A 24,497-nucleotide genomic window follows, 5' to 3' on the forward strand; every position below is an offset into this window, starting at 1 on the left:
CCCCCACGCACCCCTTCCCTCCGCCTTCATCTTCCAAGCTTCAACCTCGCCGTTTTGCACTGTGAAGTGTCTATATAGCTTTTGCTTTCTTTCTTTTTTTTCTTACTTGCCCCTTGTTCCTTGCCAAGTATCGCTGCGGCTGCAGTGCAGGGGGGTTCGTTTCCAGGAACGGGAGAAAGCTCACTTCGAGGAGTGCTTACAAACACCGACGCGGAGCTCATCGGGTGTCTATTATGCTACAGCGGTTGGTTGGCTCGCGCGGTCTTCTTTCTATGTATGCGCGGCAATCTCGATAGGCCGCACAGGGAGACGTGTTGCGTCGTATCGCTGGTCGTGCGTGTGGTTGGATTAACAGCTGTGCTATCTACGAGGGCGCCAATACAACACGCCTGCATTGCCCGGGGATGCTGGGAGAAGCCGTGTGAGCAGTTGCCCTGGGCAGTTTTCGCGAAGGACTCTATTGACGGATTGAACGTCATTTTTTTAAAAGTTTATTTGAAAAAGAAAAATAGGAAGCGGCACCGGTGTTTCTTTCCTGACTTATGCTCAATGTAGAAGGGCGTCAAAAGCATCCAATAAAGTAAGGAACTCTAAGTCGTAGATGGCTGCCGCGCCATGAAACGTATAATGCTGCTGCGATTGAAGTTCTCCATGTCAAATGTCCAGTATATCATGCCTAAAGTGTAACTTGTCACACTTTGGGAACGCAAGTGTGTGTGTGCGTGCGTGTGTTTGTATGTGAGCGTCGACGGCTCTCTTCGATACGTAGTGGAATGGATCACTCCACTCCTCGACGCGAAGCGCTCGGAGCAATTACAATTAAACGCCATCAACGTTTGCAAACACCCACGTTTCTCGAAGCGCGCGGGCGTCCGTCTCTTAATTACCGGTGCAAACACAAAGCCATAGCGAAGACGAGCCCGCCCGCCAGCCTCTCAGAGCCCGCACGCGCGCGATTCCTGCGCAGTCTCGTCGCACAGCGACAACGCCGAGGTGTGTTGTTCGAGCGCACACTTGCCGAAAGGGCCGGCTGCAGGTACGCTATATGTATACAGCCATTCTATGGCGGCTCCACTCAATCAGTCGATTAGGAAGGCACGTCTCGGAAGTGTGAAACACGCACCGCAGCACTCGAAGGGGGGAGGGGGGGAGGGAGTAGAGGGGGCGTTCTGACGGGCCAGAGGGGATCCCAGTATCCCGCAGCGCAAACAGATGGCTGTCGCTCCAGCGGCGGCCATTGTCGACCGGAGACAACGCGGTGACGTCATCTGTAGGACAGATCGGGGCTGGGGGCAGGGGGGTTCTGCTCGGTGTACCGAGATTGAAGTGACAGACCGTGAAAGCAAAGTGCGTGCGTGCGTGTGTGCGTGCTCGCGGGGCGCAGGTTTGTGGGCATTCTGCGCCCCACCTCGTGTTTCTCCCTGTATAAACGAACAGGGGGGGGGGGGGGATCCGAACGAACGAAGCAAAGTCTTTACAACAACAGGAAAGCGGGGATGGGTGACGAACACAAAGCGACTCGGAGTCGTTGTCGCGGGGAGCTTCGCTCGAAGGCCCGTGCGTGAACTCACTTAAATTCCAATAAGCCGGAGTCAAGTAAGGATCTCACCGGGGCCACTCTAGATTACACCCACAAGAGGCAGGGATGGCGGCCCATGCGAAGATGTAGCTCGGCACGCCAAGGGGGGGGGGGGGGGCGCTGAGCGCGCTATACGTAAGAGAGGGCGAAGTGAAAGAGAAATAATAAAGAAGTTTAATGCGATCAACACGCGCGCTCTTCTGCTGCTTCGCTCCCTGCGAGAGACCGCGGAGTTGACAGCGTTGGGCATGAAACCCGGCATTGGAAGCTTGTGGGGTGTCGCGCATTGTTTACTATCCCTCGACCCCGCTTTTTTTTCCGGCTGAGCGACCCAAACTTTACTCGCTTTAAAGAAGCCGCGAAGCCCACAACATTCGCTTCCGCAAGGCATCACCAACCCCGCTCTGCACGGTTTATTATCAAGCGGTGAGGAGGAGGTTTCATACAGGAAGAGATGAAGACGATGACAGGACAGGAATCGCAACGCTCTGTTTCATACCTGTCACTTTCTTCGTCAGTTTGGGCGAGGGAAGCGGTTATTAAAAGCGAGACGGGGGAGAACGTCACTTACGGAACAGAAAATTGTCAAGTTTTTGCGAGAAAAGTGACCTTTGCGACAATCGCTGCAGCGACCATTTCATGGAAAGCAATGGGCGTGGCACTTTCTAGCTCGACATTTCCAATGAAATATGTTGGTTATGGATGGCGTGGTTGCTTTTGAAAAGCCGAACGAAGTTGTGTGAATGCATTCCATTGGGCCGTAGAAAGGTGCCAGGGCTATACAGCCACAAGCCACCATTCTGCTGCTTAGCAGTGCGATTGTACGCTTGCCAGAGGGGAAATTTTGTACACGCTCAACAGCCGTGGGTTTCCTTTAAAGTATGCATCGCACTGTACATTTCGGGCCGCAGCAAATTATGTATCAACTCATTGGTGGATAAATAAGCGCGACAACAGGGATGTGATGCGACCGAATTCTGCGCGATCACCTTACAAAGCGTTTTTTTCTCTCCGTCTTTCCTTCCCGTCGTTCACGATAAGATGCATCGGCCGGCACAGCGAGAATGTGCCCGTCTGAGCCTGCTTCGCTCTCCAGTTCCCTAGCAAGAGAAAAGCTCGCACAAAGAGAGTGGAGAGCGAAAACAGAATGAAAGAAGAAATAAACGGTGCAGGAGGCAGAGCGGGCGAGATAACGCGGACGTCAAGCGACCAATAATGGTGCGGCGTTGACAGTGAAAGTTGTGCGAGAAGATCCGCGGCGCGTTTGCGCTACTGCACTCTCTCTCTCTCTCATCCGCATAGCCGTCCCTCTCCCGGCACGCATCCTCCTCTCCGTCCCGTTCTCGGGGGGGGGGGGGGGCGCACGTAGCTAGCGGCGCACGTAGACAGACCGTAATCTCGTGTTAAAGAAAAACTTTGTAACGGCTCGCCGCAGCGGTGCGGATTCTCTTTGCGAGCCGGCCGCAGGGAGAGATATGCGTATAGTTGTTAGGCGGAGAAGAAGAACCAAAGTTTTCGTTTACAAAACTAAGGGGAGCATGCGCGGGGATGCGGCGTCCGCGAGGCCCGAGGATGATGCCTCCTACGCCGCCTTCGTAGCGGCCACGGCGGAGACTTGCGGAGACTTTGAAATGACTATCCCAATGGTGCCTGTCAGCGACGACGACCCTCCTTCGCTTGTAAGTGGGACGAGACTGTCACTTTCTATCGACCCATGCTACCCCTTCCTCTCCTCCTTCCTTTCTTTCTTGTTGTTTTCTCTCTCTCTCTCTTCTTTATTTCATTAATCGTTGGCCCTTCAAAAAAAAAAAAAAAAAGCCGACTAGTGATAGGACCCCAGCAGTTTCATGCATTACCAGGATGACAGGATCATTTAGAGATGTTTTTTTTTTTTTTGACCCCATCGTTCGGAACAAGAGGACAGTGCACAACATGAAACCCGTGAAGAAAGCGACGCTAACGCTTTAAACGTGCTCAGTCAACACGTTCTTGCAGGAGCTGGATGTTTGAGCGTTTCCTCGATAAGCGCCTCTCGCAGTATCTTGCATGGGAAAATCATGTTCACCTAAAGAACTCGTCCCAGGCGATCAGCCACTACCCTTGACCTCTTGTTTTCTCTCTTTCTCTCTCTTCACCACCTGTTCGGCACCAAGGAATTTAATTTGGGTTGAATACGTTCTACAGGACAGGGGGACGGTACAAAATAAGCGAGCTCGCGGATTCCCGTCCAAAAGCAGGCCAGAGGAGCTCACGCTTCACCGTCTAGCGGTCTGGCGATGATATATCCGAGTGGGCCACGTGGTATACTCTGGGACCGCAAAGCTGAGGCGCCTAGTGGTACTCTAGTACCAGTGACGGTCAGTGCTGCCGCTGGTACTGACTGACTGTGACTTACTGCGACTGACTGGCATTCCGGCCGACTCTCGCTTGTGTTCACGCTTCCCTTGACTCCTTGAATAGATTGCAGGATTTGCCTTGGCTTTCGGCAGCCTGTGCGCCTCATAAATAGAAACTCCCTTGTTCGGACGTTTCGCACTATCGAGAACGCCATCCCTGATATCAAACCCTTCTCACTTCGAGCTGTTTTACCTGTCTCCACTGTATATTGCAGAGACTTCGGGTTCGAGGCCTCAACAGTTATAATAATTTTTTTTTTTGTACCAAACTAGCTCGGAAACGTCTGAGCATTGGTGACTTATCGCATTTAGGGGAACCACCAGACCAAGGAAAGACCCTATAACAATATTAGAGTGAATCTGACGTTTAGCGGCCTCAATGAAAAGATGTCGAAAGCAATGATCATCGTTTTTTTTTCTTTTTCCGAAAATCCTAGCGCATTAGTGACTTGCTGCCTCTGAGATACGTCGCTGTTCAGTACTATCCAAGTTGTACTTTCAGTATGTACGCTAACATCGCTCGCACAAACTCTGACGCTTATATAACGGTGGTGGAATAGGTCCGCCCCGCCTTCCATGAGGTATTCGATTTCCATCTATAGGACGAGAAGGTTCCAGATTGGAAAAAAGAAAGAAAGATAAGGATGGGGAAAAGGCGGGTTGGGAGGGGGACGATCTAAATGATGATGATGATGCTGTGCGTCGGCCAACGTTGCGACGTCAGCCCGGCCTTGAACTTGGCAGGCGATAGCGGGGCCTAGGTTATCTGCTGGAGCCGCATTTATACCAAAAAGACCGAGGTGTTTGAACCGACCCGATCGCCATGGGGTTGCGGAGAGATGCGTTGAGGACGAACAAGAGTGAGGTGGGTCACTCGCCCAATCCTCAGCCCTTTTTCTTTCTCTCTTTTTTTTTTCTTGTTATCGTTCGTTACTACATGATGCTCCTGAAACATGCCCGAGGTTGCTTATCGGAGGGCTTATAGGCCGTAGCCCCCACGGCCTCATTCTTTTAGTCCTCCATTTTTATATATGTGTGTGTGACGTCGCTTTTACTTAGGGCGCTCCCGGGTGTGTGAGTTACCGTGTGCGAGCGCGTAGATGATAAAGAGGCTTTGTAAAGATGACAGCGCTGGCTGCACGTAGGCGCAGAAAAGGACAGTGATCGGCGTTGACTGCACAAGCCACGACCGTAAAGAAACGAGCGGCCTGCGATCCGGTCGCTCCTGCCGGCACCGGTTATGGTCCAAGCGGACTTATGCGATGCAACTGTAGACCTTGGGAGTTTCTCTGCAACGGTCAGTTGTGATACCGCGAATATCCGCCGTGTTATAACGTCCATCGCGTTATATATGACGACGTTCTCTTCTCTTTTTTCGTCTTCTTCTTCTTTTGAGTGTTTCTGATCGCAGTTCTGTGCTTGAGAGCAATTTCTCACTTCGCTCTTTTAAGTTCGTGCTGTGTTGCGTTCAACCCTTCAAACTCAACTTTAACCGGAGTCGCGGTCGTCATACTCATTCTACAGGGCTGAGTAGCGTTTTATGATACTATTGAATAACTGTTCTTCTTTCTTTTCTTTTTTTGTCATGATTTCATTTCTTACACGAGGCCTTCTCATCTGTGTGCACTGTTGTTATTTAATCTCTGGTCTGCACTCTTCACGAATGCAAGCACTTTGTAATGAACATGAACTGTATATACGTGTAATACTACGGACGCATAATGCTTCCCACGGGGCCGCAGTGGCTTTTGCCGCACCTCCACGACGGACCTTGGCACACCTTCCGGGAAAAAAAATGCGCTCACTACGAAAAATAAAAATAAAAAGAGACACCAAGCTAAGGTTAACTCATAGCGCCATATGGCCACCAATCTAAAATGCACAGCTTCGCGGGAAGGGTTCTCAACAGTCCACCGTCCCTCTGTCGCAGGTGTTTCGTATGATGGAAGATGGATCGCTGGACCTCAGCAGCCTGCGCGAGTCGGACTTCGAGCAGCTGGCCGTGTACCAGGTGCGGGACCAGGCCTGCGAGGAAGGCCTGTCCAACAGGGCGGAGGCCTCCCTGCCTCGCAACCTGCTGCTCAAGCCCTCCCAGACGCTCAGTGACGTGAGTGGCCCTTTTGCTGTACTGGCTACGGCCAAGATGTGGCTCGATGTGGCTGCGAGCATCGAGCCAGAAGTCGTTGCTTACGACACCAGTAATCGTTGAGATGAAGATCCAAGTGCACATGCTGTGGCTTGTCTCTTGAGCGTGGCTTCACCACGACGGCCACGCGTATGCATTTCCCATGTCATATTACAAGCAGGCTGTGTCAGCACACGCTACTTGCAAAAAAAAAAATAATAAAGAAAACTACGCCATCTTTAGTTGCGCGAACTGCCTTGCGGGAAAGCTAGCTTTACAGTTGCGGAAAGGGCCTATACCGACATGACATTGCATTCATTACACGACATGACATACCGACATTAAAGGTCAGCTGCGTGCAACGAAATTTCGTTTCGGCTAAATTGGTTATAAATGTTTAGTATCTACTATTAAAGCGATCTTGAGAAACCCGCAGGTCGTGTAATTGTACGATTTGCTCATTAGCAGCCTCGCTATATATAGCAGTTAAGCAGACGACGCGCTCACCTTAGGGGATATGCCGTAAATCTCGGCACAAGACACCTCCGAGATTTTCTTTTTCAGCGCACCACGGGCAGTCGCGACTGCCGCCTCATCTCGGAGGTCACGTCGAGGAATTGCGCTGCTTCTCAATGTTAATGCGACACTTCCGGCGAATGGTAATGGCGGCGTTTTCTCAAGTTTCGGCATCGAAAACGTCTCTTTTACCAGGCTGTTGTGACGCATCCAGACGTATTTCAAGTATAAATTTGGCATGGAGGCTGGTGTATGTCTACGTTATCCAAACCTAGGCCATTTACACGGTCCAAAATTTCTTTGCAGTTGACCTGTAAAGGCCAACTGCGAAAAAAAAAAAAGCAACTGCAAAGAAAGTTGCAGTTGGCCTGTAAAGGGCGACTGCAACTACGGACTAGACAGCTCTACGGTACACTGTTTGTTACTGGGAATACATCTGCTGTATGCTGACTTAAGTAGATGGAACTGGCTGTTCGTGAACTTTCAATAACCGATTGTTAAAAGTCACGCTTGACATTGTTATCGGGCTTGCATGGTCTTTCTTTGTGACAGCACCACCGTAGTAGTCAGCCGAGCATTCAACCAATACGATCGTGGGCAGAAGTTCAGCTTAAGGTGGACAGTGCTTCATGTCGTCTGAACAGCATTTGGTCGTGAAGGAAACGACACTCGCACAAGCACTTGCTGTAGGCAAAGGGAAAGGAAATCTCTATACAGCACATGGACGTGTAACTGGCAGTAAGGTTCAGGGAACAGTCAGCCGGATATAACGGACACAATGGTTCTGCGTTAAGCAGCTCAACAAGACGCGTGTAATAAACAATGGCGTGTGGTGTATCTTGAGTTGGAAACGGTTCTTAAACGCAGGAACCAGGTGTGGGCGCAGTAGAGATACATGGCATGGCCCCTCCACAATTTGCTGTCAAGACCTGTATGACAAGTTATATCGTAATTCTGGTCCCTAATTGCACTTGTCGTGATCTTTCACTTAGTACGCTGAGGGTACTTCGATATGTTCTGAATATGTCCTCCTGCTTAAGAGTCCGCATTCAGCTATGTTAATTTCGAAATGGAATAGTTGTAAGGTAGCTAATTAGTGTCCGCATAAATTTTGCGTTTGTATTCGCTAAAAGGTTCCAGCGTAGTGGTTCAGGTGCGCTGTTTCTCTTTCTTTCTTTCTTTCTTTCTTTCTTTCTTTCTTTCTTTCTTTCCCTCTCTTTTTGGCGTGTGTATGTGTGTGAAGGAAAAGGGGTGGGGGTCCATTCACTACCTACTCTGTTTTCCCTGGTCTTTGTCAGTTCTTTTATTCTCTTTCGCAATATGTGTGAAGAGGGCACCGATTATTTTTATATGAATGCCAAGGTTGACGCGCTGGCCAGTGAATCAGACAGACATGTCTGACGCTCTGTATTGCATCAGCGTGTACTTTCAGATAAATTGCTTCGTTGTTCCATTACCTTTACGTGACGCATTCTGTAATATGTCATCTCTTGTATTTGTGTATTCAGGCTGCCGGAAGAAAACCGTAGGAGGATTTGACTTACCTTTGTCGTACACAAACACAACGTTAACATAAAGAGAGCAGTCTATATTGAAAAGATTGGTGCCACATTAAGTCGCAAGCCATAGCCGGAGGAAATGGAGCCCACACGATAAGAGAAAGGGCAAAGCAGGGCGTGATAATCCATCAGAAGGTTTTGCGTTCAATGCAAGCAAGCCAGAATAAAATTGCGAGATGAAAGGCAAAAAAAAAAAAAAAATAAGAGGGGTGGGGGGGGGGGGGAGGTGTATACAACCGAGACATAAAGAATAAAGTGCGGTCAGTACATGTGGGAAAACCCAGATTTGCGTTCAACGCCCGCAGTACGGTCGATCTTGCGCCGAACTCACTAAAATGACAAGTCCGAATTTATTTTTCACGACAACTACGCGCCGTGGATAATTGAAAGCGGGGCTTCGAAACTCGCACGAAAAGTGGCTAATTGAACGTTGGTTACGTGTTCCCTTTCACGTCGGTGCAGAGTGTACACATTTAGCGGTAAAGGAGAGAAAGGTACATAGCGGTTTCTGGAGGTGAGAATGCAGGGTGTGGTCAACTCCGCGCTTCAATCTGCAGCGCGCAGGAAAAGCAGCGGCACACGGCGAAGCTACGAAAAAAAAAATAAAAAGAAGAGAAGCAAGCAAAGGCCAGGCCAGCGGGCTCGCGCGGGAGGGATATAGCTGCCGCGGTGTCGGGGCGGCGGAGGCGCCGATAAAGTGTTCGGAGAGTGACACAGTTCCGCGATAACCGCGCAGGGGCCAGCGCTGAAAAAGTCAGTGACACCCTTATCGCCGTTCAAGGGCGCCGCCGTCAACGACGCAGTGTTACATCAACAAAGCCCCCCGGCGGCGCGACCGTGAACCCGGCCGATTTCGGCCACGGTCGCCGCTAGCTGATGCCGCGCGGCCTTCCGTCCGGTTGCGACATCGCAGCCAGCATCGTGTGCGAGCGCCTCGTCGTATAACGAAGCAATGGCGCACTTCACGCACGGCGCCCCCGGCGAATGTCGGTCAGGTCGCATCGCGGCCGTAGGAGCAGCGCGGTCTTCGGAGGATTTGTCACAGAGGCAAAATGTCCTCGTCAGAGAATCGCAGGCGACGTACTCGCGAGCAAGTGGGTGAGAAAAATAGCATTGGCTTGGGAGAAAGCGCTTTGTAAGAGACGGATCGCGTTCCAGCTTTCCATGCGGAGGTCAGCGCCTGAACAGTTAGCCTATAGCGAGGGAAGGGAGCGCATGTCTTGCAGGAGGCGTCGTACGCGTCGCGGTGTACCCGCTCCTACTTTTTAAGGCTCGTAGCGCAGCTCGGAACGAGCAAAAAGCAAGGTGGAAGGGGTAATGAAAAGGAACGGAGAACAGGGGTGGGGGAGAACAGGATCCTTGTTGCTCGTTCTGAGCTGCGCTACAAGACTAAAAAAGTCACGACGAATACCAACTTACCCAAACTGCTACGCTTTTGACCCACGCCTACGTTTATCTTGAGGCAAGAATCTTCCTGTTCTACAAGTGTATGTTACATCCGCGCTTGCGGTCACGTGCCGTAACTTATGCTCTCTAACGCTGCCGTGGATCGGGCAAGGCTTAACTCATCAAGTTCGAGCAAGCTACGAAATGGGCACGCGTCTGCTGCTGTTGTGTCGTCTGCACTTGCGTAGCGTAGTCCAAGCAGCGGCAGCCTTTGCAGCCATAGAGTTTCCTACAATAATTACTAGAGGGACCTCTGGCGCTGAAGTCGTTCGGCGCCACCATGGGAATGACGGGGAGTGCGTGGATTTGTCTGATCTTCGTGCTTGTGGCTTCAGACGTCCTTGCGACTTCGTTTATTACGCTTTATCTGCCTTCGTTGTCTTCTTAAATTTCAGAGCAATAAATAATTTTTCCAAATGCAGCAGACGCTGCGAACACACGCAACCACTACTAATAGCAGCGGTTCAGCCTGTCGAGTTGGCCAAATCGAAACGCACCGAGCGTCTCGAGGCGCTGACATGACCGCGAGAAATTTATAAGGGCGTCCTATGGCTCCTGTCGTTGCATGCGTCCGTGGTGTTATGGTTTCAATATCGGGCTTCCGTGCTATAGAGGTCCCTGTGTTGGAATCCTGCCACCGGGCAATTTTAATAATGTTTCTGTAATTATTCGTTACACAGTGCTTTGTTTAAAAAAATTATGAGTTTACAAAGTCACGAAACCGTTTGAATCCTGAAGGACGAAGTTTAGGCAAATTTACATACTTCCCATAATTCCCGTGCTGACTGAACCACCCTCATTGTAGCTCCCGTAGACACTATCGCCAGAGTTCCCTCTACAGTAATTATTGTATGAAACTCAGTGATTGCAGGAAGCTCGAACAATCGCACTGCTATCTGGACAATGTACGTCGCCCATATGCTAGCGCTTAAGAGGCGCCTTGGATGCTATATAAGATCGGAACGAGGAAGGCTTATTGAAATGGATAATTATGGTGGCATTTCGGTAAAGATTCGTTTCACTTTTCAATTACTTTTGCCCGTCATTAGTGGGTCGCATGACGCTGCGATTTCGTTATCGCAGGCATCCGCCACTCGTTGTGACATGTGATAAGAAATCAAATAGATTCGAAGGAAAACAATCCTTGCGGAATGCGGCTCTTTGTACGGCATCTTGTCTGGTCTGGGAATAAATTTATATAATGGGCTGGCGGGGGGGATGCTGAACGTCGGCCAAAATTGTCGGATCGAGGGTTCCGTATGGATGCCCTTGATAATTTTGAACAAGGTATTCCGTGTAGAACAAGGTTTCCGTGGAGAAGCCGAAACGTCTTTTAACCCAACCATGCCACTTTGGTCCACGACGTTCCGCTCTTCCTTGACTATTATGGATAAATGCATCTTTTTTTTTTTTCGGACGCTGCCATCACATACTTATAGCCCACGTTTTCCTGGTAAATATGTCTGCTATTGACTCACACATGGCAAATTGTGTTCCTTTTCTTGTGTGCGTATCCTGTTTCTTCCTGCTGTTGCATGGTTTTCTTTCCCAGGCAACTGCTATAAGCCTACGCTTCTCTTCCTCTGTCTGCGTGCATCTCGAAGAATTTTGAATACGAGCGATTTCTTTAAAACTTGAGGCCAAGCACAGCCTGCTCTGATCGAGGTGGCAATGCAGGTTCTCTGCGAATAATTTTATCTTACCCGCGTGGGGCGCACTCCTCCGTCCCTTTCGTCAACTCCTTCAGGCACACCTTTGTAGCATCTAACTTTTAATTTAACATTCTTATAAAACCTAACACATTCTTCATCCACACATTTTAACATCCTTTCCCAACCACCAGAAGGGTAGCAAAGCGCCCCGTTAACCACGCCTCATTCACCTGTTTGGCCCCTGTCATGCACCGGTCTACATCGTACTTTATCGACTGAGGTTTCCAAGTTATTGATCTGGTACTTCCTTTCATCGTTGGCGTAGGCTGTACGCTCATTAACTCGCTTCCATCAACTCAAAACAACAGGGCAGCCCTTGCTTAACGTTCTATCTGACCGGCGTGCTATTGTGGGTTCTTTTTTCCTTTCTTTCTTCTTTTTTTTTAAGCGGCACTCTAAATGTGGCGGCTCTCTTGCACAAACACATAAGGTACGCCGCTCAGTGCTCGCACACCTACACGTGTTTGCCGGGGGAAAAGAAAAGTGATTCCAATCAACGCCCCACAACCCTCAAAAAGAAGTAACTACAAAAAGAAACGAAAAAGCCTCGCGAAAACTTGAGTGGCCCCCATTGTTATTTTTTGTCGGCGTTATCAACCAGGGGGGCTACTTTCTAGTGCGCGGCGAAGCGCGGCAGCATTGTTGGCCGGCGCGAAATTCGCGCTAATCAAACAAGTTATCTTGTCGCCTGTTGTGAGAGAAAAAAAAAACACCCGGTAAGTCTGATAAGCAAAACACAACAACATGACGAGCAAACCATACGCCACCTCGTCTCTATACTGCTCGCGCCTTAGACTTCCCGACTGTGTACCTGTATTTACGTAGTTGGTTTAAACGATTAGCGTCTAGTTAGTCTCTCATACTGCGCGACGCTTGAGGCGCCGATCACGGTCCGTGATTAGCGCTTCTCGGCAGCTGGTGGCGGGGGGTCGTTATCGAACCTTCCCCGGAAGACCCCAGTAGAGCACCAACAACGGCGGAACAACAGACGCGGCAAGCGATCGTTCATATAAGGCAGTTAAATGAGGTTTCATTTGAGTAGGAAGCAGGAAGGAAGAAGGAGGGAACAAGGAAGAAAAAAAATAGTGAAGTATCGTAGGCGTTGGATTGGACAAAATGCGGAGTAATATTTTCGCAGTACACTGACGCGATGACGGGTCACGTCTATGTTGAAGGGTTATTCCCTTCCGACAGAGGCTCCAACTTGTTGACCACAGCCGGCGACCGATCGTCTCCGCACTGCGAGCACTGGCACAGAGTGTGGCTGACAGTTTCCACTTCACCAGGGCGGTCACGGGCGGCGAAATAATATGGGGAAAGTTTAACCACAGTAGAAAGTGAGAGGTCGGCCGGAGAAGCACGACTCCGGCCTGCTACTTTACAACATGGGCAAAGGGTTAGGGAGAGACGGGTAAGGGAAGATTAGGGGATGATGCAATAATGCAGTGATTGTAGCGGTCTGTCCAGTGTACGGTATATGCAAAGCATGCAGTTTTTTTTTGTTACACTTGCGCACGGGCATGAGTCACGAACGGGCTAGAGTCTTGCCAGTGAAATGAAAGTGGTTTAAGTAGTCCTTATAATGGGCTGCATGAGTTCAACGAGCTATTCTTGTGCGCGCAGGTCCTGGGCGTCTGGAGCACGGACTACATCCCGCGAGGCACACGGTTCGGTCCCTTGATGGGCGATGTGTACCGCAAGGATGAGGTTCCCGCCAACGCGAACCGCAAGTACTTCTGGCGAGTGTACGACGGGCCCGATTCGTTCCACTACGTGGACGGCTTCGACGTCAGCAAGGCGAACTGGATGCGTTACGTGAACCCGGCCTACTCGAGCGAGAACCAGAATCTGGTCGCCTGTCAGGTCAAGCAGGACATCTACTTCTACACCGTCAAGCCCATCTACCCGAACCAGGAGCTCCTGGTCTGGTACTGCCGGGAGTTTGCGGAACGACTCAGCTACCCCGTCACCGGAGAGCTTATGCTCCAGAGGATACGTGAGTGCCCCTTGTCTCTCCGCATTTCTCCTGAAAGCAAGATCCTTATAGAGGATCGTGTTTGCATGTGTTGGTTGGCATACGCCCTGTTAAGAAACGACGGTGTGAAGGTCGAACACGGACTAGAGAAACCACGCAACGAAGCGAGGTAACGTCGTTCCTTCACTCAAATGTTCCATCTTCTAGCTGTTATTTCTTAATACGCATCTTGCACTTACAGTTGGTCGATGGGAGCTCACTCAAACGAGATAAAAACGTGTTTGGTGAGTGCTCATGCCAACATCGGTGGCGCCGCCCGGACTGATCTCGAAATCCGCAGGGGTGCTTTTAGGCCAGTTCTGAGTGCTAGCCTTGCGGAAAGAGCCATTAGAAAGTCGCTTTTCAGAAAGAGAAACCGTATTCGCTGCTCTGGTGGAATAGCGTAATTGAGTCGGGCATTTATTGAGATGCGTGTACGCAATGAGTGACTAAGTATAATCCTTTGATGTATAGCGTCAACACTGACCGGCTTATCGCACGCGATGCGGTGATGATAAAGTCGCCATGACATTTTGATGTATTACTAGTTAAACAGCTGCGTACTTAAGTAGCTACTTAAGTAGCTACAACCGGTCGCTAAAGTTGCAGCGACCGCGTAGCTTCGCTCACTAGGGAGCACCTCCAAATGCGCAGCCGTGATCAAACACGTTCCCTCTCCTCGTTGGTCGTGCAGGGGAGCAACTGCAGCCAGCGGTCAAGGACGACGCCTACTTCTCCCGGCCGCACCAGCTGACGCCGCCCGAGGGCAGCACTCGCAGCGACGAGGGCTACCACAGCAATGGCGGTCCTGAGGACGGACTCACGCCTCCCGAGGACAGCAGTGACAGCGACAGCGACAACTATGTGCTCGACTTCAGCGTCAAGGCTAAGCGCAAGCAGCCGCCCGCGGGCGGCAGCGACAAGGCGGAGAAGCGAGACGACAAGTGCGAGTCGGTCGCCGTCGTCGCTGCCGAGCAGCAGCAGCAGCCCGACAAGTCGTCGCAGAACGAGTTCCGGAAGGTCAAGATCAAGATGCCCAAGGCGTACCACTACCGCAGCGGCGGGGCCAGCACGCCCCCGCCCGCGGTGGTCACCACCAGCGACGAGAACCCGAGGCCCAACAGCTCGAGCTCGCCGGACGCCGCCTCCAGGCGGCACGACGACGAGAAGCGACTGGGCGCGCTGCACGAGCCAGCCAGTCCCAAGTACGCCAGCGCGCCCCGGTTCACTGAGGACGTGCTGGAGCGTAGCGCGAGCTCGGCCTTCTCCACCTACGAGGGCATGGGCCAGAGGATCTCGCCGCAGAGCCCCAAGGGTCCTCCGGCTCCTGGCATTCTCGAGAACTTGCTTCTGCAGCGGTACCAGGAGCGCGCCGCCGCGGGCCCGGAGGCGCCCGCTTTGCGGCGCGAGTCGCTCAAGGAGCCCGTGCGGGTCATCGTGTCCAGCGAAGTGTCGCCGCCGGCTGCTCCGGACACCTCGGGCGAGGGAGGCCACCAGCCGGGGCCGCCGCCGCCACTCGTGTTCCCGCACAAGAAGAGCATCCGCTACCACCCGGGCAGCAGCAGCAACGGAGGCAGCCCCGAGATGCACAGTCCCGACTCCACGGACAAAGCGCACCAGCAGCCCGCCGTGTCGTCTGCCGTGAGCCCCGGCTACGGCGTGCCGGGCTCGGCGCCGGCGAACTACCTCTACATGAACGGCATCGCCCCCATGTTCTCGCCGGCGCACTTCAACATGTACGCGTACTCTGTTCCCGAGACTGTGCACTCGTCGCTCGCGTCCCCGTCGGCGGCCATGCCCCCCTACCCGAAGTTGCCCGAGTTTGGCGGGCACCATGGCCCTCACCACGCGATGCTGCCCATGTCCGGGGAGAGCGGCAAACTCCCGCCTTCCGGCGGCAGCTCGCCCGGCAGCAACAGGCCCTACTCACCGGGCTCCAACCCTCGGGGTTACCGGTCGTTGCCGTACCCGCTCAAGAAGAAGGACGGCAAGATGCACTACGAGTGCAACATCTGCTACAAGACCTTCGGCCAGCTGTCCAACCTCAAGGTGCACCTGCGCACGCACTCCGGAGAGCGACCGTTCACGTGCTCCGTGTGCGGCAAGACGTTCACGCAACTGGCCCACCTACAGAAGCACCACCTGGTGCACACGGGCGAGAAACCGCACCAGTGCGACGTCTGCAAGAAGCGCTTCAGCAGCACCAGCAACCTCAAGACGCACCTGCGGCTCCACTCGGGCCAGAAACCGTACGCCTGCGACCTCTGCCCGGCCAAGTTCACCCAGTTCGTGCACCTCAAGTTGCACAAAAGGTTGCACACCAACGAGAGGCCGTACACTTGCCAGACATGCAAGAAGAAGTACATCAGCGCCTCGGGTCTGCGGACGCACTGGAAGACCACGTCGTGCCAGCCCAACATGGTCCTGGACATGGAGCTCGACAAGGGTCCCAACGGCTACGACTATGGTCCCATGGAACTGTCCCCTCCTCCGCCCCAGACGATGGAGAGGCACCCCGCGGGCCTGTCTCACCACGGGCTCGGCCCGGCCAGCCCCGGTGACGAGTACCCCCCCGCGTTACACCACGCGCCGCCACCGCCTTCGAGCAAGGAGAGCGACTACGCGTCATCCTTCCACCGCTCCGACCGCGCCAAGACGTCGGTCATCACCAGCGGCCCGGCGTCGCCCGACGACGACCTCTCCAAGAAGTGCCACCCGACGCCCGACAGAGACAAAGAGTGACTGTGCGCGCGTGCGTGCGCTTCTGCGCGCAGAATCGTTTGTGCGCGAACTCTGTACAAAGCAAAACTCAAGTCATGGGCCCGGGTGGCCGCTCTCACAAAATCGCGCAACGCGACGTCGGGCGCGCGCGTGCTCGGTGTCTCTCTCTCTCCCTCTCACCGGTCTTTAACCGAGACCGTATTTATTGTTTCGCGCGGCCGAGACGCGGGGGGCTGCGGGCCGGCCGGCCCCTCTTTCCATACACATTCCAGGAGCGGCGGTGCGTCTTGTTTCCGTGGAGGAAGGGCAAAAACTCAGGAGGGAGCATGACTTCAGGCAGCTAAACTCGGCAAAGCCAACATCCCTTATACTCCTGTGACACAGTCACCCTATCCCTTCTTTTTACTCGCGTCGGGGGTCAGGTCGACGCGTTAACTGTTGGGAATTGGGCCTCAGGCGTGTGATTGCCGAACCGTTCGTGGCCGTTGATGGAGGGAAATCTGACGCTATCGCTCAGAAGTCGTGGGAATTATGACCGTTATTCTTCTGTGATTTGGCACTGGACTCCTTGAGAAAGCACACGGCATTTCGTTCTTTGTTGCGGAGCAGCCTTGAGTGCAATGCATCAGTGCGTTTATCTAGAGCACGTCAGCATTTTATGTACGAAGAAACGAAAAATATCGCGTTTTTGCCAGATGCGAATGGTATTAGAGAATAAACGAGACTAATAATTGCCAGACAAGCGAAAATTGCGATGAAAAGTGACCTCCGAGGAGGTTCGCATCAGAATCTTTGTATTTCCCATCATCCCATGCTGACGGAACAGCCACACTGACGTTGCACGCAGACAATAACCTCAGATTTTCCTCCATAGTATTATTACGAAACTGTGGTTCAAGGCATCGCTTGCTTCGTGGCAACTCTCAGTGGCACTCCCGCCGCAGGTCGTCTCTGGGCGCGGTTAGAGTATCCTCCGTGGATGGAATTTCTTTCCTCCACTGTAGCCACCCTATCCGCACCCTTTACAACTTCGGCGAGGTGGCTAGAAGCTACTACCACTGGCGTATCACGCGGAAAGGGCCCCTTTTTCCAGTGATCGTTTCTTCGCTGATTTTCATCTCTAGGCTTCAAAATTCTCATGCGATGCTCCCTCCTAGCCTTTACGATTGTTATATACACATATTTCTTTCCTTCCTCCATGCTCGTTCCGTCTTTTGACGGCCCCAATCCTCTCACAAACTTCGTGCAAACATCGACATCATCCACGGATCGTGCACAACTGCCTTATACCAGTTCGCTTCTCTCGCTACGCATTGTGCTCAACTCGATCGTGCATCGTGCTTGCATAGTGTTACTTGGTTCCAATCAAAAAAGCGCCACTGGAGGCGGTTCTGGAAGAGCCAGTAATCGAAGTATAGCGAGGTTACGAGGCGCTCGATAACGCAGACCTTAGGAAGTGATCGTGTGGGTGGTGTCGTAACATACACTTCCCTCGGGATTTGTCACTCCCCCGTCGTTTTCCCACCCCCGTTTTTTTTTAAATGTCAATTTCCCCCATGCACACGCAGTCTGGGAAATCGCTGGCTGCCGGTCAGTTGGCGCATGCGCATCATTCCGCTCTTGCCCATTTTTTTAAAGGTATTCCCACCGAAAGAAGCGATGCTGTTATCTGCGGTATCTGTGAGGTAGTCCTTTGTCTGTCCGCACAAATCGTGAGCCATTATCAAGATGCGGTCAAACCTTAAGCGGATAAAAGCCTCGCGCGGCGAGCCGCTCGCGTCCGCAGACGCGCCAGTGTTGTTATGGCAACCGCCTGAACGGCACACCTCTCTTCCCTGCCGTGGCTGTCACGTGGTAGCATGAACGAGCCGTCGGGGTTTATCCCCGCGCATCTGGGCTCAGGTTGGAGCGCTGCTCGTCACCGCGGCTGGTACCAGCGATGATTCCTGGCGTAGTAGCGAGAGGGCGCGCGTTTTTTGCCGCTCGTGGTTTTGCCGCCTAAGTGGGGCCGCACCTTTGCACTTTTCACTACGGCAACGTGACTTCTAATTGGATAGATTAGCCAAAATCGAAAAAGTTTCGAGCTGTCGCTGACGGGGATAAAAAGCAAGGAAGCTGACCATAAGGCGTGAGTCCCATACTTTGTGATAGTTACGTGCAGACACATTAGAAAGATAACCCACCGCGATAGTTCAGCGGCCATGAAGTTGCACCGGTTTGATTATCGGCGGCCACATTTTCATGGAGGGGAAATGCAAAACACTCGTGTACTTAGATTTAGGTGCACGTGAACAGATGTCTTCATTTTGGGTCCGCTACGGAGTGATGCAATCTCTCTTTCACTTTCTATCCTATTGGTACTAGAACAAAAATCAAGAAAACGCCTACATTATGATTGATTACTTGTATGATGGCATGCTTAAAGATTTATTCATGAAGCCATTCGAGAAGGGCATTTCTGCTCTAAGCGCCGAACCTAGTACACATATGAGTACACCCGAACAGCGTAGGCCAAGAATACGACGCGAAGCTTTCTTGCTTATTCTCACCTGCTCAGTGATTGGTCGATCCAGTTTCAGCGATCCTGTGGTTACGGCGGTCTGTTGTTTTGCGCAAACCTAAGCGGCCATATTCTGCGCACGAGTATTCATTCTCGCCACGGTCGCGAATCCTCCGTTCCCACCCTGAAACACTGTGTCGTCTCAAGCGAACGAAAGCGTCACGCAAGGGAAACTTGTCGTCCAGCATTGGTGTAGAAGGAAGCTACAAAAAACGCTCACGCTTTCTTGTTCCGAGCAACTTACGCGGGTTTTCTTTGTAGCTTCGTGCCACAGCGTGGTTGACGACGTCTTTCCCTTCCGCGATGCCTTACCCCACCTCGCGGGGCACCGCCGAGTTCATTCGTCAATAAATGTTCCATCAACTCGAACTGTCGATTAAATCGCATTCGCGCTGCCGCGCCATAGCTGTCGAGGCAGAGCGACTGGCTCTAAAAAAGGTGGTGATGGTGCTGGGTTCGATCCCCTGGCCAGGACGAATTTCTTTCGTGAATTGCGAACCTTTCTTTCTGACGAACCTGTGCTGCTTCCCTTCGTAGATTTACGCTACAGCCTTCCACATTTCTACTTACCTTGCAGGGTTCCGAAGAAATTGTTTCGTAAATAACGAAAGCCGAAAAAAATAAAAGAAACACAGCAACCGCTGAGGCCGGGTACTTCATGTATCGAACGGGTGGGCCTTATAATTATTTTTTTTTCTTGAGCGTTTTAAAGTTTAACTTCACGCAATGATTACATTTCCTCTTTCGCAATTTCGACTGCGCGTTTTCGCATTTCACAGCATGGGGAAAGAGGAAAGGAACGTCCCCACCCGTGGTATTTATTGTCACAAAACACGGTTGTACATAAGTTGTAGTTGAGAAGAAGAAGAAGAAAAAAAAAAAAGCACGCGCGGGAGTCGTGTGCGACGGGCATGTGTAAATCTCGTTCGTTCAAACGGTGCGGACAGACACAGAGACGTGATTTGGGTTTCCCCCGACAAAAGGCGTCGAACACGTACACACAAACATTTGCGCGGCATTTCCCGACGTCTACAACAAAACAAACAGAACCACACACATCCCAATGTTCTTGCGCCGTCGTACTACGTGTGATCTTAGTCCTTGTCTCGTGGGCCAGCTCTGGCCGATATTATAGCAGTAGTAATCGTCGTACCGTAGAGATATGATGGGTTATTTATCGTCCTCGACAAAACACACTGGTGGATCAAGTATATTACGCTCGCTATATGTAAAAACCTCTCCCCCCCGCCCCCTTTTCCCCCTGCCCCCGTCCTTTTTCCATCGTCAGATATATAATATAAAATATTTTTTCCCTCTTACGCCGCGCGTAACTGTGTTCGACGCACGTTCCCTTCACGTCACCGCTCTTGGTCAAAATTCTCTCTCTCTCTCTCTCTCTACTTTCTAGACGGCATACATCAGAATCGTGAGGCGAGTCCAAAGAAAACGCAATGAAACATTCCCAACCGGCAGCAACACGTACATCGCAACCGAACACCAGGTTGTAGCTCACCGTTTCTCAAAAGGGAAAAACTGAAGCTTGAATTGTGCTTTTCTGGTGCCATCCTCTCTTCTCGACAACGCTGTGTTTGCTCAAAACGTTACTTAACTTTATGTACATTTGACTGAAAATGGAGCTGTGGTTGCGTGAAGGCAAAGTAGGCATTGAATCCAATGGATATTTTATGGCTTGGTTACACGTTTCGTCTTCAACTCTTCGCTGCTGGTACAGTGATGATCCGGTTCGATGCGACCAAGGCCGAAAAAAAAATTGTTTAAGAAAACGAGCCGCGATGTTTCGGTTTTAATGTAAGCCCGCCAGGCTTGTGTAGATTTCCATATTCGATGCCTTAATGAACAACGAACAACAGTAGGCCATTGAATTCGAAAAGATGGTTCGTGATTTCGCAGACGGCATTCTGCATGCCCCGTTGAAGCAAAAGTTTGTCAAAGCATTGATGCGGCTTTCATTTGCCCGACACTCTATGAGAAAAAATGTGAGAGAGTCAGAATACTTGAAGAACGTAAGATTCGCGCCATTTGGGATATATCGCTTGTGAAGCTGCAGGTGTATATTTTAATAACAGTTGATCACATAAAAGAGAAAAGCGAAAATATAAAGAAATATAGAAAGTAAGCTTGAAGATTGCAAAAAATTTTACTGAGCCGGGTTGTCGTTGTTAGCACTACAGAAAAATAACTGACGTGTCGTTCGACTGTCTCTGCCAGAGTCCATGCCCGACTTATATTTCCATCTTTCCCAAGATAGTGACTTGCTATTGGTTCAGTTCTTGCCAACATCCCCTACACATGTGTTCGACGTAAGCACCTCGCAATTTGCAATGACGTTAGTATAACTGGCAAATGGAAAGCGAAGACGATGCAATTGCAAGGGTAAAGCTTACTGATCTCGTATGTACATTCCTCGCCTAAGATATTTTTTTTCTTGGAAAGTGCAATTGACAATTCGTGTGCAGTTATTATTTTCTTTTTTCTTTCTTTCTGCATTATCTGCATTCTGGTTAGCGTCTTGTCGTCTGTTCATCGTTAATAAAGTGCGCAAAAGAAATCTTGGAAGCTTTCTATGCTAAGAAGAGGGCGCATAACATATTTGTTCTTGTTCATGTGAACCTGTCTTGCCGACGGTTGGTGTCTGCTTCTTCTATGGCGATTACTTGAACGGGAAATGAAATCGTAAAATTTTATCAATGTGACGTTGTCAAGTCGCAAGTTGAAAAGAACCTGCGAAAGCAATAACAGATTTGACGTTGCCTGTACTTCGATTTGACTAAAAGTCAAGTCATTGCGCAAGCCTTGCCTAAACTTCTCGAACCACACGGCTCGATTAGCCGCGTCCCTTGTTAAAGTTTCCGCCATTGGAGATGCCCTTTGATTCCGCCTTTCCATACAGTTGGCGTGCAACAAGAAATGTCCCTGTAACGCAGTACATTACTTGTTCCTATAGTAATGACGTGAACACGTGTGGGACGGTGGAGCCGGCGACGTCAAAGAACGCACAACTTCATTACCGACGTACAATCGGTGCCAGTACTTCATCATCTTCCGAGTCTAAAAAAGAAATATAACTGCCTGTCGCCTTGTAAAGACTTGTCAGTTGTCGTGTGAAAAAAAAAAAATGAATGCCTTGTATTATGCTATTTGCTCCTTCGGCATTGCTCAAAACTTGTTAAACCATCCTGTTGCGTCTTTCGGAACGCAGTAATAACTCCAGATTATTACTGTGCGCCGAACTCTTTACCAAACCTCGAGATGCTCGTTCTTTGATGGAATAGACGACAGACCGGCCGGGTCCACCGTTTCACGCATGCGCACAACGTAACCGTAATGTCCCCCCACCCAAATATCACCAACTTCCCGGTTCCATTGGCTGTACATGTTGTATCACTGTATCTCACTGTTAATCGTCGTGGCTATTCCCCGGACGACTGAACTTGTAACCCGTTTCGGTTCATTAGGTTCCTTACCTATTCTCTACACTGTGCAAGGACTGAATTATCTTAAAGAGAGATAGAAAACAAGTTCAAGAGGTACATGGCAGACTTTCCTTACGTATACGCCCCTCTTGTATACTTATTACAGGTATTTAAATGAAGAGACTCGCCAGCTTTGTTCTATAGCTTCGTTACCGCCCCCTCCCCCCATCCTCCCCCCCATTTTTTTTCCTTGCAAAGCTTTCCTTGACTTTCATTACATCGCGACGTTTGCCCCTTTCACGCCATCATTGGCGACGTGCTCTGTTCTGTCGTGTTCGCGACAGTGTCGAATGTGGAATCATAAGCAAAAATAAATGTTCCGTGTCACACAAACCCTACCAAAGGCCTCACGTGTGTACTTACTACGAGACACGTCACCTTCGCCAAATAAGTTGCAAGAATGGACTCTACACACTCAAGCGCTTGCTTGCACGGTAAGAAACTGAAATAGGGAGAAACCGGTAAGTACATAACAGGAACTTTAAGATGACATTTACAAAAAGAAAAGAAAAGCGCTGAGCAGAGCTGGATTAGTAAATTTCACGCAGCAATTACTAGCAATAGTATAGAACGGCCATTGCAGTGAAAAGAGACTTTGTAAGTCATGCAGGAAAGACTCAAAACCGAGAAACAGGTGGCAACGCCACCTTAATGTTTACGCGTCAACTATAGGCCTGAAGTCACAAACTTTTGACAGCGTCCACTCGAGTCTAGTGAATTGTTTATCGATAAAGAAGGAATGAATCGTACTGTTGAAGGATCAAAGGCTCGACTTATAGCTAGCTTCGGGAAATTGCTCCGCGCCAAAACGTCCCATAAGTGTGAAATTAACTTGGAATTTGTGTTACGTATACCGCCGCTAATGATTCGGCACAAAACTGAATACGGGAAAGTTTCATCTTCTTTTAGTCTAGTAAATGCTTTTCCGCTAAATGAACGAAAATATAGTACTGGATATACACACACACATATATATATATATATATATATATATATATATATATATATATATATATATATATATATATATATATATATATATATATATATATATATATATATATATATATATATATACCCGTTCAACCTTCTTTACTGTTACTAATTTGTGCTGTCCCTTTAATTGAATAGAAATTATAGTGTAACGATCGGCTAAGTATATGCTTCCAGATTTTCAATAAATCGCGAAGCTTTTGATCTCGCGGCATGTCAAAGACGCGGGCGAGATCGGCCATAGTTCGAACAAGCGGGCAAATAATTTCCGCGCAAGCGTTTTATGCTACGTTGTTCACTTCAGGAGGACACGCCCTGCAAGTTATCCGGGTAATCGGCGTGATGCTAACAAAATTAAAGAAAATCAATATCATGCGAAGCAAAAGGCGTGTACGACTACATGTGTCATTTGTGATGCACTTTTAGTGTTTACACTTCGGCATAACTTGTAGGATACACATCACAAGGATAAAACATCGCATGAAATTGCACGCTGCTGGTAGCATGAAAATAAACACAGTTGTACGCATGTCGCATTCAGTCGCATATCATTTAATTTACCGATTCACTAAAGTTTAACTTGACATAGATACCAATACACGTGTGCGTTGTATATTTGTTTTGTGTGTTACTCTATTGGCCAGGGCAAGAAGTCAAGAGAATATGGGAGCGGAGCAGTGAAAACAATGCCGTTGCTATAACACTTGTTCCAGTTATGAGCATGTATGCACAGCGCATGACATTATAGCTTATTTATATTTTCTATACAACATTCGGCAGTTTCGAAAGGACGGTATTCTGATTTTCTTAAGGCGGGTACCCCCGACTGTTGCTGCTAAATTTGGTGGGAAACCTGAGAGGCGGGGACGCCAAAGCGGCCCATTGGCCTTATGCAGGCAAGATTTGAAAATAGCTGCCCGCTGGCAGGACAGGGCTATGTAACCATTTTTACCTGTCTCAAGTGTGATTATACTGTTGGGAGTGTGCACCCCGATCAAAGATGGTCACTCTGCCTTTCGACTCGCGCCAACTGCCTCCGTTCATGTGCGCTTCCACCGTTGTTTGCTAAGGCGAATGTTGAAAGCAGTATAGTGCGTTCAGATGGACGTTTGCGCTAAGAGAACGAGAGAAGAAAGAGAAAACGCAGGGTTGCTAACCGGATAAACGTCTTGTTGAATAGTGGATACCCTCTGCTGGGAGAATGGAAACGAGCAATAAGAAGATGAGAAATAGAGAGAAAGTGACGATGCAGAAAGGGGCGTGCGGACAGTCCCACGCAGTCAGAAGCCCACAGTCGTTCTCCACAAGCGCGAAAGTGACTTCACTGCATTCCGAGCCACGTGAATGGCGGAAACGGTATTCCGATAGCCTCTGCAATGACA

The 24,497-nt window shown here is 50.2% G+C and overlaps 1 protein-coding gene across 1 annotated transcript in view; it reads left to right on the forward strand.

Annotated features, from left to right (window-relative positions):
• Window positions 1-22,437, forward strand: part of LOC142585321 (PR domain zinc finger protein 1-like) — a 182,672-nt gene extending 160,235 nt beyond the window's left edge. Inside the window, exons 4-6 of the mRNA XM_075696003.1 lie at window positions 5,906-6,082; window positions 12,957-13,329; window positions 14,042-22,437. Of these exons, the coding sequence (XP_075552118.1) occupies window positions 5,915-6,082; window positions 12,957-13,329; window positions 14,042-16,089 (2,589 nt within the window). The 5' untranslated portion in view covers window positions 5,906-5,914 and the 3' untranslated portion in view covers window positions 16,090-22,437. The remainder of the gene's footprint in view (window positions 1-5,905; window positions 6,083-12,956; window positions 13,330-14,041) is intronic.
• The last annotated feature ends 2,060 nt before the right edge of the window (window positions 22,438-24,497 follow it).

The sequence above is a fragment of the Dermacentor variabilis genome, chromosome 6 (assembly GCF_050947875.1).
Source record: "Dermacentor variabilis isolate Ectoservices chromosome 6, ASM5094787v1, whole genome shotgun sequence".
Classification (NCBI taxonomy): Eukaryota; Metazoa; Arthropoda; class Arachnida; order Ixodida; family Ixodidae; genus Dermacentor; species Dermacentor variabilis.